The sequence below is a fragment of the Pseudophryne corroboree genome, chromosome 1 (genome assembly GCF_028390025.1).
Source record: "Pseudophryne corroboree isolate aPseCor3 chromosome 1, aPseCor3.hap2, whole genome shotgun sequence".
In the NCBI taxonomy this organism is placed as follows: Eukaryota; Metazoa; Chordata; class Amphibia; order Anura; family Myobatrachidae; genus Pseudophryne; species Pseudophryne corroboree.
The window spans coordinates 837,637,052-837,657,688 of NC_086444.1; the positions used below are offsets into that span (position 1 = coordinate 837,637,052).

Sequence of the window (20,637 nt, forward strand, 5' to 3'; positions counted from 1 at the left end):
CTATTGTAATGTGGGACACTACAATATATATCTATTATTATGGGGGCATTACTATGTATTTCTACTGTAATGTGGGACACTACTATATATATCTATTATTATGGGGGCAGTACTATATATTTCTATTGTAATGTGGGACACTACTATTTATGTCTATTATTATGGGAGCATTACTATGTATTTCTATTGTAATGTGGGACACTACTATTTATGTCTATTATTATGGGAGCCTTACTATGTATTTCTATTGTAATGAGGGACACTACTATATATATCTATTATTATGGGGCATTACTATGTATTTCTATTGTAATGTGGGACACTACTATTTATGTCTATTATTATGGGAGCATTACTATATATTTCTATTGTAATGTGGACACTACTATATATGTCTATTATTATGGGAGCATTACTATGTATTTCTATTGTAATATGGGACACTACTATATATTTCTGTTATTATGGGGGCATTACTATGTATTTCTACTGTAATGTGGGACACTACTATATATATCTATTATTACGGGGGCATTACTATATATTTCTATTGTAATGTGGGACACTGCTATATATATCTATTATTACGGGGGCATTACTATATATTTCTATTGTAATGTGGGACACTACTATATATATCTATTATTATGGGGGCATTACTATTTATTTCTATTGCAATGTAGGACACTACTATATATATCTATTATTATGGGGGCTTTACTATATTTTTCTATTGTAATGTGGACACTACTATATATTTCTATTATTATGGGGGCATTACTATGTATTTCTACTGTAATGTGGGACACTACTATATATATATCTATTATTATGGGGCAGGACTACATATTTCTATTGTAATGTGGGACACTACTATATATATCTATTATTATGGGGGCATTACTATGTATTTCTACTGTAATGTGGGACACTACTATATATATATCTATTATTATGGGGGCAGTACTACATATTTCTATTGTAATTTGGGACACTACTATATATATCTTTTATTATGGGGGCATTACTATGTATTTCTACTGTAATGTGGGACACTACTATAGATATCTATTATTATGGGGGCAGTACTACATATTTCTATTGTAATGTGGGACACTACTATAGATATCTATTATTATGGGGGCATTACTATGTATTTCTACTGTAATGTGGGACACTACTATATATATCTATTATTATGGGGGCAGTACTACATATTTCTATTGTAATGTGGAACACTACTATATATATCTATTATTATGGGGGCATTACTATGTATTTCTACTGTAATGTAGGACACTACTATATATATCTCTATTATTATGGGGCAGTACTACATATTTTTATTGTAATGTGGGACACTACTATATATATCTATTATTATGGGGGCATTACTATGTATTTTCTACTGTAATGTGGGACACTACTAAATATATCTATTATTATGGGGGCAGTACTACATATTTCTATTGTAATGTGGGACACTACTATATATATCTATTATTATGGGGGCATTACTATGTATTTCTACTGTAATGTGGGACACTACTATATATATCTATTATTATGGGGGCAGTACTACATATTTCTATTGTAATGTGGACACTACTATACATCTATTATTATGTGGGCTTTACTATATATTTCTATTGTAATGTGGGACACTACTATATATATCTATTATTATGGGGGCATTACTATGTATTTCTATTGTAATGTGGACACTACTATACATCTATTATTATGTGGGCTTTACTATATATTTCTATTGTAATGTGGGACACTACTATATATATCTATTATTATGGGGGCATTACTATGTATTTCTATTGTAATGTGGCACACTACTACTGTATATATATCTTTTATTATGGGGGCAGTACTACATATTTCTATTGTAATGTGGACACTTCTATACATCTATTATTATGTGGGCTTTACTATATATTTATATTGTAATGTGGGACACTACTATATATATATATCTATTATTATGGGGCATTACTATGTATTTGTATTGTAATGTGGGACACTACTATATATATCTATTATTATGGGGGCATTACTATATATTTCTATTGTAATGTGGGTCACTACTATATATATCTATTATTATGGGGGCATTACTATGTATTTCTATTGTAATGTGGGACACTACTATATATATATCTATTATTATGGGGGCATTTACTATGTATTTCTATTGTAATGTGGGTCACTACTATATATATCTATTATTATGGGGGCATTACTATGTATTTCTATTGTAATGTGGGACACTACTATATATATCTATTATTATGGGGGCATTACTATATATTTCTATTGTAATGTGGGACACTACTATATATATCTATTATTATGGGGGCATTACTATGTATTTCTATTGTAATGTGGGACACTACTATATATATCTATTATTATGGGGGCATTACTATATATTTCTATTGTAATGTGGGACACTACTATATATATCTATTATTATGGGGGCATTACTATGTATTTCTATTGTAATGTGGGACACTACTATATATATCTATTATTATGGGGGCATTACTATATATTTCTATTGCAATGTGGGACACTACTATATATGTCTATTATTATGGGGGCATTACTATATATTTCTATTGTAATGTGGGACACTACTATATATGTCTATTATTATGGGGGCAGTACTACATATTTCTATTGTAATGTGGGACACTACTATATATGTCTATTATTATGGGGGCATTACTATGTATTTCTACTGTAATGTGGGACACTACTATATATATATATCTATTATTATGGGGGCATTACTACATATTTATACTGGAGTTGGGTCAGCATACCTCTGCCAGAGTGCCAGAGGAGGGGGGGGGGGGTGAGTGCAACAGTGGCCCACACTGAGTGAGTGCAACAATGGGCTTCTCCACTGGCTCACTTCTCCACTCATTTCACTGCTTCATGAATAGACCCCGTTATCACTCTCCAAGGTGCTGTGTATAATTTTATAGTATGCAAATTATGTTGTTTCAATGTTTATTGGTTGCCATGGGAAACTTCTCTACTGGCTCACTTCTCCACTCTTTTCACTGCTTAGTACATCTCCCCTTCAGTCTGAAATCTCCATCCTCCTATGACATCTAAATCCCGTTGTGCTGCTGAAGCTGAGGATCAGCTTCAGCGACCTGGGGATCAGCAGCGCTCTAATGATCCTCACAGCAAACTGCTTATTAGTCACAGACAGATATGTCTGCTAGTGACTAAGAAGCAGTTCCCAGGCAGGGTCATCTGTGTGCTGCTGGTCCCTCTCTGAGCCTGGGCATAGGCCCTCATTCCGAGTTGTTCGCTCGCTAGCCGCTTTTCGCAGCAGTGCACACGCTAAGCCGCCGCCCTCTGGGAGTGAATCTTAGCTTAGCAGAATTGCGAACGAAGTATTCGCAATATTGCGAAATGATTTTTCTTTGCAGTTTCTGAGTAGCTCGAGACTTACTCTTCCAGTGCGATCAGTTCAGTGCTTGTCGTTCCTGGTTTGACGTCACAAACACACCCAGCGTTCGCCCAGACACTCCCCCGTTTTTCCAGCCACTCCCGCGTTTTTCCCAGAAACGGCAGCATTTTTTCACACACTCCCATAAAACGGCCAGTGTCCGCCCAGAAACACCCACTTCCTGTCAATCACACTCCGATCACCAGAACGAAGAAAAAACCTCGTAATGCCGTGAGTAAAATACCAAACTTCTTAGCAAATTTACTTGACGCAGCCGCAGTGCGAACATTGCGCATGCGCAGTTAGCGGAAAATCGCACCGATGCGAAGGAAAATAACGAGCGAACAACTCGGAATGAGGGCCATAGTACATTAGTACTGACTGCAAACTCCTGATAGCACCTGTGGCCGTGACTAGAGCCACAGTGTATGAGGACACATCTGTTGGTCTCCAGCACAGACCAGAGTTAAATCTCCTTACAATTGCATCCAAGTAAATGTAACCTGACTGCACCTGCGCTTGCTCTACCAAGATGGAGACTGTCCAGAGCTTAGAGGCAGATATCATTCATTCTTTTTGTACAAAGACATACTGCCTGATGTATATAGATTAGCAACTTTTCCCTTTGTTCCTGTTCTTTGTGGTTTACTATTCAATTGAATTTTGAGTATTGAATGGAACCACTTAAACAATGATGACCCATTGATATATTCAATGTCCCCCAATGTATTTAGAAATAGACTGCGGACAGCTTAATTATCCAGAAGACCTGCAATATGTAGTGGCAGCTCTGCAGGTGCCGCTATCCAAGATGACTATACCTGTCACAAAAGGTTTCTCATTTGTTTTTTTGTAACTGCAGTAATAAGAGGCCCCTATAGAAAATCCAGCATACTAATAACAAAACTTACACTGCATACATAAAATGTTGAGCCCAGTGTTTCCTATACTAAGTCTGGGTTCACTACGGTATGCCGGCGGTCGGGCTCCCGGCGACCAGCATACCGGCGCTGGGAGCCCGACCGCCAGCTTACCGACAGTGTGGCAAGTGCAAATGAGCCCCTTGCAGGCTCGCTGCGCTCGCCACGCTACGGGCACGGTGGCGCGCTAAGCGCGCCATGCTATTTTATTCTCCCTCCAGGGGGGTCGTGGACCCCCAAGAGGGAAAATAAGTGTCGGTATGCCGGCTGTCGGGATTCCGGCGCCGGTATACTGTGCGCCGGGATCCCGTCAGTCGGCATACTGAAGACCACCCCTAAGTCTACGTTAGCTTCCAAAGTTAAGGTAATACATTGAATGTGTAATTCTGACCAATTACAAGGAGATTGTTAATATATATTTACACATATAGGGATTGGGATATTGCTTGCATATTATTAGTTAGAAGTTGCTGATAAAATCAAGGTGTCAAGGTGGGGGGGGGCCCACTAGTTATGCCACATACACATCCTGCCATTTACACTCTCTTGCACCTTTCTGGATGGCTCCTCTTTAATATTTTTTACTTCCATACACTCTGCAGTTTGTATAGAAATATGGTCACTGCTCCATAACTAGGGAGATCAATTAGTCAACGGCTGCAAAATGTCAATCTAGAGTGTTTTATCAGACAATAAAAAGTTGACTTGGTGATTTTGTGGAAATAATATAACTTTGAAGCTACATAATTAAATTGTTACATTTAATTAGACAATATAGCCTTTTTATGTGATATAATAGGGCGGGATGTACTAAAGGGAAAATGCAGTAAAAATCCCCGTTTATGGGGTTTTAATCGCATTTCCATATATAGAAAGCTCGGAAACCAGGACCGCCATCAAGGGGGGATTGCCAGTATTGCAGTCCCGGGCCTGCCAACAGAGAGGGGGAAGGGGGGGCCGGTCCCCTCTCCTGGCTCATAACCCAGGGCTAGTACTGGTGCTACTAGGATACCTTCACCTCCAGTGGTGCTTAAACTAGTGTGCGGGTACTCAGGGGTGTATCTAGGGGTCAGAGCGCCCCTGGCAAAGTAAGGGACTGGCGCCCCCCCTACCCATATTTAAAATGGGGAAGGCCGAAAAAGAGTGTGGCCACACAATAGTACCCACAATTCAAATTACACCATATGGTAGTGCCCCTTGCTCACATTACACCGCACAGTAGTGTCCATCATTCACATTACGCCACACAGTAGTACCCCTTATACACATTACTCCACACAGTGTATAAGGGGTACTACTGTGTGACGTAACCTGTATTAGGGGTACAGGTTACGTCACACAGTAGTACCCCTAATACACGTTATGCCCCACAGTAGTACCCCTTATACAGTACATGTTACGCCACGTGTGTGTGTGTGTGTGTGTGTGTGTGTGTGTGTGTGTGTGTGTATATGTGTGTGTATATATACTGTATTCGCTCTGGGGGTTAGGTGGGGGGGGCAGTGGATTAGGGGACATTGGCCGGTTGGGGATAGAAGGGGGGTTACAGTGGACTAACAGGGTGAGAGACATTGGGATGGTGGAGGGGGAGACACTGGGATAAGTGAGGGTTGGTTAGATGGGGAGGCACTGGGCTGGGACCGGGATGGTAGCATTGACATGGGGTTGCTTGCCTGGCCCACTTACTGCAGCACTGCTATAAATGTCCTGAGTGCGAGTGGTAAGGTATTGGTTTCGGTGAAAGACACAAATAGAGGAGGGGATGTACTTGCTTTATTGGCGGTTGGGATCCCGGCGGTCAGGTTACCGATGCCGGAATCCCGACCGCTTACAATGTCGGCAGCCGGAATGCCGCCACACAGGGGCTATTCACACTTGTGGGTGTCCTTGACACCCATAGAGTGGGAATAGAATCTGTGGCGAGCGTAGCGAGCCCACAAGGGGCTCCTTTGCACATGCCTCCCCCCCCCCAACCAGCATTCTGGGTCGGGATACTGACCTCCTGGATACTAACCGTCGGCATTACAGCCCTACCCCTAGAGGAGGTGTGTATTACCCCATACTGACCCTGGCACACAGCAGGTGGGGCCTGGGGATGTGTGTGTGTGTGTGTGTGTGTGTGTGTGTGTGTGTGTGTGTGTGTGTGTGTGTGTGTGTGTGTATATAGGTGTCCCCACAGGTGTGTATGCAGGTGTGGCCCCCGTCTCCCAGGTGTGTGTGTGTGTATGTGTGTTTGTAGGTGTGGGGCCCCCAAGTGTGTGTGTATGTGCAAGTGTGGTTCCCCGTCCCCGATGTGTGTAAAGTTGTGTCCTCCAGATGTGTGTGTTCAGGTGTGGCCCCCCAATCCACATGTCTATATGCTGGTGTGGCCCCCCAGGTGTGTAGTGTGCACATTTAGGTCGGTGCTTGCCTTGGTGAAGTAGAGTAGACATAGCTCGTTCAGCTGCTCCTTGGAAGCCACCATCCACATGCTGCTGCGCAGAGCTCTGTCTCTGTGTCACGGCCCCTCAATGACGGGGAAGTGCTGCACTGCTACGGATGGTACCGGGGAAGGAGGTGCACAGTACAAGGAGCTGTGCAGCGCCGGTAAGGACAGTGCTGACCCCCCTTCCTCTCCGTCTGCTGTGCTGGCTCTGACGTCACCGGTGCCTGTACTGCTCCCAGCGCTCTGCTATGTACACACAGGCAGGGAGAGGAGCAGGAGCACTGTACTGTAGCAGCGTGACTGACTTGGTGTAGGGGAAGCGGTGGGTCCAGGGCCCCTGTGACAGCCTGGGCCCCATAGCAACTGCATACCCTGCACCTATGGCAGTTACGCCACTGTTCTTTATTAATAATTTTATTTCCACTGTTATTATTTTCCATGGCCATTTTATTTCTTTCACCCCAATTTGTAAACTGATAATTGATAGCAGTGCACTCCCTCCGTTCCGCTCCTGGACACACATGCTGTCTCTTCACTGAAACAACATTGAGTACACTAATAGGACAACACAGTAAATTGGGCAGTAGCACTGTAGCAGTAATGACTTCTGCCTGTGGAACACAGGTAGCATATATGCTACAGACAGGCTCCTTCCTGAAAGTAATAAAAAAAAGCTAGAAGGCAAAAAAATCTATGAATGTGATACTAGCAGCTTCCAGAGCACGCTTGCACGCACCTCTCTCACTTTGCACCCAAGACTTAATTGCCCCATATTTGTCCTATTCCTGGTCTGGAACTTCCTTTCTTTCCATCTACACAACGATTGCACACTTCCTGGAAGGGTTAGGGTAAGTTACATAGACTAGGCACTAGGCAGTTACCTGTTCATACCTGTTCACCCCTGGCGAGTGCCATCCTGGCCAATGGGTAGATACGCCCCTGCGGGTACTGGCCTGGGCACTGTGAGTGTGGGCAGACGAGGAGAGAGGTAGAGGGGGGAGCCAAGCACAATCATTAAATTCTTCTAAAGCAAAGCTTCACCCACCGAAGGGTACTTGAAGCTCCGCCCACTCAGTAGCGCCAGACTAAAGCCCTGCCTCAGCCAGCCATAGCCATGCCCACTAACCCCATGCTGTTTGAAGTCCCACCTCCAGCCATTGATCACTTCTGGCCACCCTAAGCTCTGGCCATTCACCTCCTTTACCAGTAGCTCCACCTCTGCCCATCCCAACGCCTGATATAAATCCTGCCCCCATCCATTTGAAGTGCTGAGCCCATCCCAACACCTGCTATAAAGTGGGAGGGGCCAGTCATGGGCCCTACCATTTCTGATGACAGTCCTGGCGGCTACACCTGTCTTCTGTGCAGAGGGTAATGCCAGCTTTTGCTGGTGTTACCTTATAGAAGCCTATGGGCTTCTTTATGCATCTCCCCACAGAGCCCGCCCAGCACCACACACTGCATCCCCTCATCTCCTGCTGGTAGCCTCCCAGCGGATGCCTGCGTCCGACCACCTGGTGCTAAGTGCTCTGTATCCCACAACCTCAGCTTCCGGCTGCAGGGGATGAGGAGCCCATACACACCAGAGAGGCCCGTCCCTCGGCTCTTGCCCCCCAGGGTATGCTGTCTAAGCCCTGGGAACAGCTGCTGGGGTGGCAGTGGATGATCACAAAGGACAGCTCTTATCGGGACAGCTGTCCTTTGCGATACTATCGCATATGTTAGTACATGCGCGATTAGTATGTAGGTAAAGTGTGGTGCAATGTTCCGCCATAGGTTAGAACATCCCGCCCATTATCAAACCGAGCTGGTTTAAGAACAGGGCAGCTGAGGGGATCGCCTATGACCCCTCAAACAATGGGGGCCCCACACATAGATACAACAGCGTGTACTGTATGTGAAGTGGGAGGTTTTAGGCAGCATAATATGAACTAGGGACACTACAATGTGAGTAACACATTTGCAGTAGTTACACATTCTACTTTTTTAATAATATTGCCAATTTTATTTGTAGGGGCTCCCACAATGTAATTGCTTTAATGCCCCCACTAACCTTAATCTGGTCCTGTAATCACATATATGTATATATTGTCCACCATATTTTCAGCTTTTACTAAATAATGCTGTACATTTCTAGCTTCAGTCTGTGATTAACAGTCATTCACCATCAGGCAGAGCAGTGTATTTACATTGTTGGATATATTACAAACTGAAATTGGGAAAACCTCTCTAATGGTCAAGTTATAATAAAAGTAGTTTAATTTTGGATGTTGCATTTAAGCAACATGTTGCATGTAAGCATGTGACTAAATACTGTGTCCCTTTAACACTGCAACAGAAAACTAGAGTTTTATCAGAGATATACTGTGGCCACTCAGTTTACATCTGGAAAAGCACCCCCATAGATTTCTAAGGGGGCTGCTAAATTATGCTACGCTTTACAGAATTTGAACCAGATAGTTAACACCATCTTTAGATGGCATTATAGCCTATGGTCTACATTACCTCAAATTCTTTTAGCCACAGTTGACATGGTCCAATTACCTCATATGCACAGTAGCTCAGGCGAAAGTAAAGTGCTAGCAATATTTCAGGTTAGATAGTGTTTCAAATTATAGCAAAAAGCATACTAAAAACACTGCATTACTACCGTAAGTGCGAACATTTCTTTAGTGCTTTCTTTAGAACACAACATATAGTACTTTCTATAGGAATACAATAGATAAATACTTGCAAAACGTGACAATTTGCTGTAGCCCGTGTAAACCAACTTTAATGCACTCAACCTTACTGAACAATCTCCATAAGGAGCTTTCTAAAATGGAGTTTATTTCCCATCCACCACAAGATGAGCATTGTAAGATAGAACGCCATTAACAGCCCTGATGCACAAAGTCGAGCAGAACATACATTTATCTGTGTACACTTTTAAATAATGGCATAGTTATATATTTTTTCTGATGTCAAAGACAAGCTGAGCGCACGCTGCTTAACTTCTTTAAACAGTTACCATGGAAATGCATTTTGCTGGATCTGATATCAGAGCATGAGGTAACAGCATTGCTTAGCGGTACTGACAATTACACATCTGCGAAGAGGTAAAAACCCACAAACTGCACAATACTCTTTATCTTCATTATTCTTAAAGAATTAAGAACACAAACATTCTAATTAGGAAAGTCAGATGCGTGAAAACATAAAACCAGGAACAAAAAGAGATCTATTTCTCTATAGCATGCTTTTAACTCTACTTCACTTTCATTACATCAGTTTAGATGACAGCTTGTTGTACAACAATTACATCCAATATGAGTTTCATTTTAAAATAATTGGAACAATGAAATGCTATTGTACTTCAATAGAGACAGCAGTTGTAGACTGCAGAAATGTGTTCATTTGCAAATACAATTATTATGCCTAGCTGTAATATCTAAGGAGCAAACCTGTTACCCACAACACAGTGCTCTGCTGCCGTTCTTCCGACTTAGTTACAGATTTCAGTAACGGATTCAGTTTAAATTAAAAACCTATATAAAAATACTGTGATTATTGTGATTTAACAAACTATAGGAAATAGGTAAGAAAAAGAAAACAGTGTACCGCAATAATGGTTGTAGCCTCAATGAATTGCTTGCCGATACATATTTAAAAATTGTTTTCAAATGGACATAAGACATCATGTAGCCGAAGAAACCGAACAATTATAAAACATTGTCATAGTAAGATGAAGTGGTCATTTCAGACCAATGTGACACTGAGTGTTAATCTGCTTGCTGTCAAGGCAACAGTCATATATACTATGTTTGTTTAGCATATCATGAGTTAAAGGGGTCTCATACAGAAGGCAAGTCGAAGACAAGTTTTTTGATCTGTAACAAAAGGCAAAGAAAATAGCCCTAGAAACAGATTAACTTGCAATGATGAGTAACAGACATAGAAAAGAGCAAGGTATCCGTGTAATAATGATGTACTCACTGATTCCTGTGTGCGTCTGGCTAAATGCAGTAGCCACCAGCCCTGGGAGCAGAGTTTCTCTCAATGCAGACGGAAGACTCATCATACTTCATACATATACCCCACAAAGTAGAAATAATCGTAGAGAAAGGGAGAATGCCTGTTTATAAACTGTTGCCACTGGCGAATAGTCACACATAGGAAAAACACACTTGTGAAAGCCCGATCTCTTAGCTGCCTCTTTATAATGAAATGAATCTGCTGCTCTCCTTTCCTCTGGCTCAGATTGGATGAAGACATTCTGATATTTCCAAACCAACCAACCAGAACCCTATATGCTTTCAACATGTAATTTACCTATTCAAACATCTCACTTGGTAACTGTTTGAAATACAGGGAAAAGCAACACAATATTCATATTTGGAACTTTCTCTAATGCTATTTTTATTTTGTATTTATATTTCACTGACTTTTACAGGTACAATTAAGCTGTAATGCTCTAATTCTCATTACTGCTAGCCGCTGACACATCAGACTGCATTAGGTTTATCACGTCTGCCTTGTTATACTAAGAATACTGAGTCCATTATTTTCCTTTAAACAAATGATTGATGATCTAGGTAGACTTGAAAAATGGTCAAAACCTGGCAACTACAGTTTAATGCCAAAAAATGCAAAATCATGCACTTGGGTCTCAAAAACCCAAAGGCTAAATATAGTATCAAGGGTACTATAATGGAAACTACTGAGGAGGAAAGGGATCTAGGAGTCACTATTTCAAGTGACTTAAAGGCAGGGAAGCAATGCAACAAAGCAATGAGGAAGGCTAGTCAGATGCTTGGTTGCATAGGGAGAGGAATCTGCAGCAGAAAGAAAGTAATAATGCCTTGTATAGGTCATTCTTGCAGCCTCATCTACAATACTGTGTTAAGTTCTGGAGGCCATATCTCCAGAAGAGTACAAATGCATTATAGAGTGTACAAAGAGACACAACTAAAATGGTCCATAGTCTACATCACATAACTTACCTGGAAAGACTAAAAGATCTTAACATGTATAGTTTGGAGGAGAGAAGGGAAAGGGGGGACATGATAGAAACTTTCAAATATACCAAGGATTTTAACAAAGTCCAGGAGGGGAACATTCTTCAAAGGAAGTATTAGAACTCAAGGACACATGCTGAAACTGGAGGGAGACAGGTTCAGGGGAAATGTAAGGAAAAATGTCTTCACAGAAAGGGTAGTGGATAAGTGGAATAGCCTCCCATCAGAGGTGGTAAAGGCTAAGACAGTAGAGCAATCTAAACATATTTGGGATAGGCATTTGAATATCCTTACAAAGAACTAAGGTTCAAAAAGGGTTGAGATTACCTAAAGGATAAAAGAGGGGCAGACTAGATGGTCCAAGTGGTACTTATCTGCGGTCACATTCTTTGTTTCTATGTTATTTTTCTAAAATACCAATACAAATGGTTAGGCAATGACATACAGTAAGCGGGGATAGTGTCTACATTGTGTCTGGCTGATCTCAAATACTGTAGCAACTGTACAAGTACATTTTACTAGAGATGAGTGGGTTCGGTTTTACTCAGATTTACCCGAATCTCCTTATTGGCTATCAGACGTCACGTGTTTTGGTTAGCCAATAAGAAAAATCCAGAAAATAAGAAATGGCGATTATTCTGGCATAAAGAACAGAGTAAACCTGAACACGCTCATCTCTACATTTTACCAGTTTCATTCTTGGTGACTTAAGTTTTTTAAATTCATTTAACTAATCGTTTTTTTTTTAATATTCATTAGCATATGGGCTAATGAAATTGTCAGCTCATCTGACAATTAGATTCCTTTTTAACTAATATGAGCAATCATGTCGTCAATTATATTTGGATTTTCAATTAGCAATTTATTATTTAACTGTTGTCTATAAACTAAGGAAATACATTTTATTACATTCATTTTATTTAAAAAAACCAAAAACAAATATACTGCATCAAAACATTGAAAATAACATGTAGTAGAGAAAACACCATACCATCTCACCCAAGGGTGTAGCTACAATAGGTGCATGATGTGCGCCTGCTATGGGGCACAGGCCCCCTCAGGGGCCCGGCCCTCCTCCTGCACCTAGTTGCTGAGCCACGTTGGCTGCTTTTATTTTCTCAGCAGTGTGCTGCTGTACTACAGCCACATCTGCTCTAGCGGCTGGCTACTCCTCTTCTGAGTCCTAACTGATGCTGGGAGGAGGCGTGGCTGAACCTGCACGGACATCTCCAGACCGCGGCCATGCCTCCTCTCAGCATCAGTAAGGACAGACGAGACGGAGGAGGTCGGAACGGAGAGCAGAGCAACACACTGCTGAGAAATTAAAAGCAGGCAACAGGGCACCAATGGTGAGTGCCTGCCTGCTGACACTTGGGGTGGGGTCTTTGGTCAGTCCACGGTTTTTGTCTCCATGGGCAGTTCACGGGGTCGATTGGGGAGTGGGAATTCTGCGTTTGAGAGTAGTCCGGGGGGGGGCAGTCTGAGCAGTCAGCCAGTGGGGCTTCTGCTGGCATAGCTACGCCTCTGATCTCACCCCTCTACAATTTATTCATGTATATTGGACCTCATTCAGGTTGGATCGCAGTGTGAAAATGAGAAAAAGATGCGGCCACATGGGCAGCGCCCGTACTGTACATGCGCCCGCATTTTCTGCGGTGGGGGCCGCAGAAAATGCGATCGCCTCTGCCTGTCAATCAGGCAGAGGTGGTCGCGGGGCGGGGGGGGGGGCAGGCAATGCTCTGTTTCCAGGGAGGAGACGGAGCATTATGGGGGCGGAGCTGGATGAACAGTGGGCGGTGCGGCACGAACGGGGGCGTGTCAGGGGCGTGATCGCGGCAGCTGCATGAAGTCACACGCAGCCGCTGCGATCGGTAAGATGTCGGCGGGTCTTCTATGGGCGCAACTAAGTTGCGCCGGCAGGAGGCTACCTTGGTTTCTGCTAACAAGCAGAAATTGCGATGCGTGCGCAATTTCTGCTTGTTCAACGGGGGGAGGCAGCTGGCAGCATGCTGGACGGCCTTGCCCTGTGATGGGCTGCCCCCAGCATGCGAACAAAAGGATAGCAAATTCTGCTAATTTGCAGAATTTGCTATCCTTACTGAATTAGGCCCTTTGTTCGCAACTAAAAATGAATAAAATGTAGGGACATCTTAACAGCATTGTAGACTCTAGGCAAAAAAAGGAATTTGGCTCCTCCCCACCCAATCACAGGATTTATTTTTTATTGTATTTTTTTTTTAATCATAACTAATCCCACTTAGCCTTAATCTCAGAAAGCCGACCTTCCTTTCATGCAGTGTTAGGGAGGCCTATGGTTTCCAATTCACATTAGTACACTTTGGGGGTAATTCCAAATTGATCGCAGCAGGAATTTTGTTAGCAGTTGGGCAAAACCATGTGCACTGCAGGGGGGGGCAGATATAACATGTGCAGAAAGAGTTAGATTTGGGTGGGTTATTTTATTTCTGTGCAGGGTAAATACTGGCTGCTTTATTTTTACACTGCAAATTAGATTGCAGATTGAACACACCACACCCAAATATAACTCTCTCTGCACATGTTAAATCTGCCTCCCCTGCAGTGCACATGGTTTTGCCCAATTGCTAACAAAATTCCTGCTGCGATCAACTTGGAATTACCCCCTTTGGTGGAACAAAATTGATTTGTATAAGAAATTGATGGCACTGTCTGGAGCACACGATCACTACCCCAACAGAACAGTTTGTTTACAGTACATACAAAGGTGCTGAGCTGACCTTTAGAACATGCCCAGTACCCATCTTGCTGTTCCTCTGGCACTTGCGGTGTAACCAGGGCCGGTTCCGGGGCTTCTGGCGCCCCGGGCGGCATTAGGGTGTGTGGCTTCATACAGGGGGCGTGGTCAGTTACGCCCCCTGTACTGTTGTAGGATGTGCGGTGCGCGATGACGTCATCGCGCACCGCACAGCAAAGGTCCTCTCCACGAAGGTAAACTAGACGCTAAGCGTCTAGTTCCCTTCGTGGAGAGGACCTTTGCTGTGCGGTACGCGATGATGTCAACGTGCACCGAACATGATTACAGTGAAGGTCCTCTCCAGGAAGGGAAATTAGACGCGTAGCATCTAGTTTCCCTTCACAGCGGGCAGCCCACGAAGGGAAACTAGACGCGTAGCGTCTAGTTTCCCTTCACAACGGACAGCGGGCCGCGGCAGCGGGGGGCACCACAGCAGCAGCGGATCTTGCCATGGTGCGGCACCCTCCGGAAGGTGGTGCCCCGGGCAAAAGTCCTGCTTGCCCGTGGCAAGATCCACTACTGGGTGTAACATCATTACAACACATGAACCAGGGGCTGGGTAGGCTGGCACAGGGTGCCTCTGAGCCCTGCTACAGTGCTGCAATATTTAAATGACTATTTCTACAGTAATTCATTCTGAAGAACAAGACAAAGGTAATTAGAAGCATTTATAAAAAATGGTGCAAAGGAAAAGTATGGTGTTGCCCATAGCAGTCACTCATTAAATGATAAATCTTTCATATGTGGTTATGTAAGTTAATGCTAGCTACAGGTAAACCCATACAGGTGTTTTCATGAGGGTCCTCTACTGAGTATTCTCTATTATATCAGTGTATCTCTAGCGCTCACAATAGGAATCCCCCTTATCTGACACCTTCACAGAGCTCTCCTAAGCTCCCTGCTCCTGGCATGCACTCTTTCCTAAACTCCCTGTACATGGCTGGGCCAATAATTACGCATAGTATGCAGCTGCTTATGGCACTGCACTGTAAGGGTGCCACCATGACACAGAACGCGCAATGCTGAGTGATGAGACAGTGATTGATCGTGCGGCTCCCTGACGCCACATCTCCCATCAGCGCTGAGACTGATTCCTGCTTGCTCTGCCTCTGAATTCCTGCTGCTACTGACGGCTAAGCAGAGTACAGGACTTGGGAGACACAGTCATACACTAGGGTAGATGTACAATATGAAACAGTGAATAGTGGAGAAGTGTGCCAGTGGAGAATAGCAACCAATCAACTTCTACCTTTAATTTTATAGAATTGACTTGATAAATGATACCTCAAAGTTGATTGGTTGGCATAAGCAACTTCTCCACTCAGAGGCGTAGCGTGAAGACATGACACTCGGAGCAGGGTCATGTCACTGCACCCACACCCACCACCACACACACATACATACATACATACATACATAGATTCACACACATTTAGGGGTTCATTCCGAGTTGATCGCTACCTGCCGTTATTCGCAGCGCAGCGATCAGTCTAAAAATGGCATTTCTGTGCATGCATATGCCCCGCAATGCGCACACGCGACGTACGGGTACAAAGTAGTGATGTGCACCGGAAATTTTTCGGGTTTTGTGTTTTGGTTTTGGGTTCGGTTCCGCGGCCGTGTTTTGGATTCGGACGCGTTTTGGCAAAACCTCACCGAAATTTTTTTGTCGGATTCGGGTGTGTTTTGGATTCGGGTGTTTTTTTCAAAAAACCCTAAAAAACAGCTTAAATCATAGAATTTGGGGGTCATTTTGATCCCATAGTATTATTAACCTCAATAACCATAATTTCCACTCATTTCCAGTCTATTCTGAACACCTCACAATATTATTTTTAGTCCTAAAATTTGCACCGAGGTCGCTGTGTGACTAAGCTAAGCGACACAAGTGGCCGACACAAACACCTGGCCCATCTAGGAGTGGCACTGCAGTGTCAGGCAGGATGGCCCTTCAAAAAAATTGTCCCCAAACAGCACATGATGCAAAGAAAAAAAGAGGCGCACCAAGGTCGCTGTGTGAACAAGCTAAGCGACACAAGTGGCCGACACAAACACCTGGCCCATCTAGGAGTGGCACTGCAGTGTCAGGCAGGATGGCCCTTCAAAAAAATTGTCCCCAAACAGCACATGATGCAAAGAAAAAAAGAGGCGCACCAAGGTCGCTGTGTGACTAAGCTAAGCGACACAAGTGGCCGACACAAACACCTGGCCCATCTAGGAGTGGCACTGCAGTGTCAGGCAGGATGGCACTTCAAAAAAATTGTCCCCAAACAGCACATGACGCAAAGAAAAATGAAAGAAAAAAGAGGTGCAAGATGGAATTGTCCTTGGGCCCTCCCACCCACCCTTATGTTGTATAAACAGGACATGCACACTTTAACGAACCCATCATTTCAGTGACAGGGTCTGCCACACGACTGTGACTGAAATGACTGGTTGGTTTGGGCCCCCACCAAAAAAGAAGCAATCAATCTCTCCTTGCACAAACTGGCTCTACAGAGGCAAGATGTCCACTTCATCATCATCCTCCGATTCCTCACCCCTTTCACTGTGTACATCCCCCTCCTCACAGATTATTAATTCGTCCCCACTGGAATCCACCATCTCAGGTCCCCGTGTACTTTCTGGAGGCAATTGCTGCTGGTGAATGTCTCCACGGAGGAATTGATTATAATTCATTTTAATGAACATCATCTTCTCCACATTTTCTGGAAGTAACCTCGTACGCCGATTGCTGACAAGGTGAGCGGCTGCACTAAACACTCTTTCGGAGTACACACTGGAGGGAGGGCAACTTAGGTAGAATAAAGCCAGTTTGTGCAAGGGCCTCCAAATTGTCTCTTTTTCCTGCCAGTATACGTACGGACTGTCTGCCGTTCCTACTTGGATGCGGTCACTCATATAATCCTCCACCATTCTTTCAATGGTGACAGAATCATATGCAGTGACAGTAGACGACATGTCAGTAATCGTTGGCAGGTCCTTCAGTCCGGACCAGATATCAGCGCTCGCTCCAGACTGCCCTGCATCACCGCCAGCGGGTGGGCTCGGAATTCTTAGCCTTTTCCTCGCACCCCCAGTTGCGGGAGAATGTGAAGGAGTAGATGGTGACGGGTCACGTTCCGCTTGACTTGACAAATTTCTCACCAGCAGGTCTTTGAACCTCTGCAGACTTGTGTCTGCCGGAAAGAGAGATACAACGTAGGTTTTAAATCTAGGATCGAGCACGGTGGCCAAAATGTAGTGCTCTGATTTCAACAGATTGACCACCCGTGAATCCTGGTTAAGCGAATTAAGGGCTCCATCCACAAGTCCCACATGCCTAGCGGAATCGCTCTGTTTTAGCTCCTCCTTCAATGTCTCCAGCTGCTTCTGCAAAAGCCTGATGAGGGGAATGACCTGACTCAGGCTGGCAGTGTCTGAACTGACTTCACGTGTGGCAAGTTCAAAGGGTCGCAGAACCTTGCACAACGTTGAAATCATTCTCCACTGCGCTTGAGTCAGGTGCATTCCACCTCCTTTGCCTATATCGTGGCCAGATATATAGGCTTGAATGGCCTTTTGCTGCTCCTCCATCCTCTGAAGCATATAGAGGGTTGAATTCCACCTCGTTACCACCTCTTGCTCCAGATGATGGCAGGGCAGGTTCAGGAATGTTTGGTGGTGCTCCAGTCTTCTGTACGCGGTGCCTGAATGCCGAAAGTGGCCCGCAATTCTTCGGGCCACCGACAGCATCTCTTGCACGCCCGTCGTTTTTTAAATAATTCTGCACCACCAAATTCAAGATACAGATGTGTCCACATACATCTTTGCTATATCCCGCCATGTATGGCACGGTTTTGCATGCCATAGACTCAGAGATTTAACCATGCCTTGTGATTTTTCTTAATTTGCTTCTTTAATATATTACTTTATACATATTCTATTATGGCAAACAAAAATTTTAAAATTCATCCACTCGCTACTCGTGAAAAACAGCTTAGCCGTGTTTTGCATGTTGTGCCAAATTTGTAAAAAAGCAAAGATGTAAGTGGACACATCTGTATGTGCAAAACATGGGACGTGATGGAATTTGCCCAGATGTAATGCACGCACAATATTGCTGGCGTTGTCCGATGTCACAAATCCCCAGGAGAGTCCAATTGGGGTAAGCCATTCTGCGATGATCTTCCTCAGTTGCCGTAAGAGGTTTTCAGCTGTGTGCCTATTCTGGAAAGCGGTGATACAAAGCGTAGCCTGCCTAGGAACGAGTTGGCATTTGCGAGATGCTGCTACTGGTGCCGCCGCTGCTGTTCTTGCTGTGGGAGGCAATACATCTACCCAGTGGGCTGTCACAGTCATATAGTCCTGAGTCTGCCCTGCTCCACTTGTCCACATGTCCGTGGTTAAGTGGACATTGGGTACAACTGCATTTTTTAGGACACTGGTGAGTCTTTTTCTGAGGTCTGTGTACATTTTCGGTATCGCCTGCCTAGAGAAATGGAACCTAGATGGTATTTGGTACCGGGGACACAGTACCTCAATCAAGTCTATAGTTGCCTCTGAATTAACAATGGATACCGGAACCACGTTTCTCACCGCCCAGGCTGCCAAGGCCTGAGTTATCTGCTTTGCAGCAGGATGACTGCTGTGATATTTCATCTTCCTCGCAAAGGACTGTTGGACAGTCAATGGCTTACTGGAAGTAGTACAAGTGGTCTTCCGACTTCCCCTCTGGGATGACGATCGACTCCCAGCAGCAACAACAGCAGCGCCAGCAGCAGTAGGCATTACACTCAAGGATGCATCGGAGGAATCCCAGGCAGGAGAGGACTCGTCAGACTTGACAGTGACATGGCCTGCAGGACTATTGGCTTTCCTGGGTAAGGAGGAAATTGACACTGAGGGAGTTGGTGGTGTGGTTTGCAGGAGCTTGGTTACAAGAGGAAGGGATTTAGTGGTCAGTGGACTGCTTCCGCTGTCACCCAAAGTTTTTGAACTTGTCACTGACTTATGATGAATGCGCTGCAGGTGACGTATAAGGGAGGATGTTCCGAGGTGGTTAACGTCCTTACCCCTACTTATTACAGCTTGACAAAGGCAACACACGGCTTGACACCTGTTGTCCGCATTTGTGTTGAAATAATTCCACACCGAAGAGCTGATTTTTTTTGTATTTTGACCAGGCATGTCAATGGCCATATTCCTCCCACGGACAACAGGTGTCTCCCCGGGTGCCTGACTTAAACAAACCACCTCGCCATCAGAATCCTCCTTGTCAATTTCCTCCCCAGCGCCAGCAACACCCATATCCTCATCCTGGTGTACTTCAACAGTGACATCTTCAATTTGACTATCAGGAACTGGACTGCGGGTGCTCCTTCCAGCACTTGCAGGGGGCGTGCAAATGGTGGAAGGCGCAAGCTCTTCCCGTCCAGTGTTGGGAAGGTCAGGCATCGCAACCGACACAATTGGACTCTCCTTGGGGATTTGTGATTTAGAAGAACGCACAGTTCTTTGCTGTGCTTTTGCCAGCTTAAGTCTTTTCTTTTTTTCTAGCGAGAGGATGAGTGCTTCCATCCTCATGTGAAGCTGAACCACTAGCCATGAACATAGGCCAGGGCCTCAGCCGTTCCTTGCCACTCCGAGTCGTAAATGGCATATTGGCAAGTTTACGCTTCTCCTCAGACGCTTTTAATTTTGATTTTTGGGTCATTTTACTGAACTTTTGTGTTTTGGATTTTACATGCTCTCTACTATGACATTGGGCATCGGCCTTGGCAGACGACGTTTATGGCATTTCATCGTCTCGGCCATGACTAGTGGCAGCAGCTTCAGCACGAGGTGGAAGTGGATCTTGATCTTTCCCTATTTTAACCTCCACATTTTTGTTCTCCATTTTTTAATGTGTGGAATTATATGGCAGTATCAATAGCAATGGCCTACTACTATATTTACTGCCCAAAACTAAAATGCACCACAGGTATAGAATGTAGATGGATAGTATACTTAATGGATGACGAGTGACGACACAGAGGTAGGTACAGCAGTGGCCTACCTTACTG

At 44.1% G+C, this 20,637-nt stretch overlaps 1 protein-coding gene across 1 annotated transcript in view; it reads right to left on the reverse strand.

Moving 5' to 3' along the window:
- ARHGAP24 (Rho GTPase activating protein 24) overlaps positions 1-10,985 on the reverse strand; it is a 1,566,862-nt gene extending 1,555,877 nt beyond the window's left edge. Inside the window, exon 1 of the mRNA XM_063919883.1 lies at positions 10,799-10,985. Within this exon, the coding sequence (XP_063775953.1) occupies positions 10,799-10,883 (85 nt within the window). The 5' untranslated portion in view covers positions 10,884-10,985. The remainder of the gene's footprint in view (positions 1-10,798) is intronic.
- Between the last annotated feature and the right edge of the window lie 9,652 nt (positions 10,986-20,637).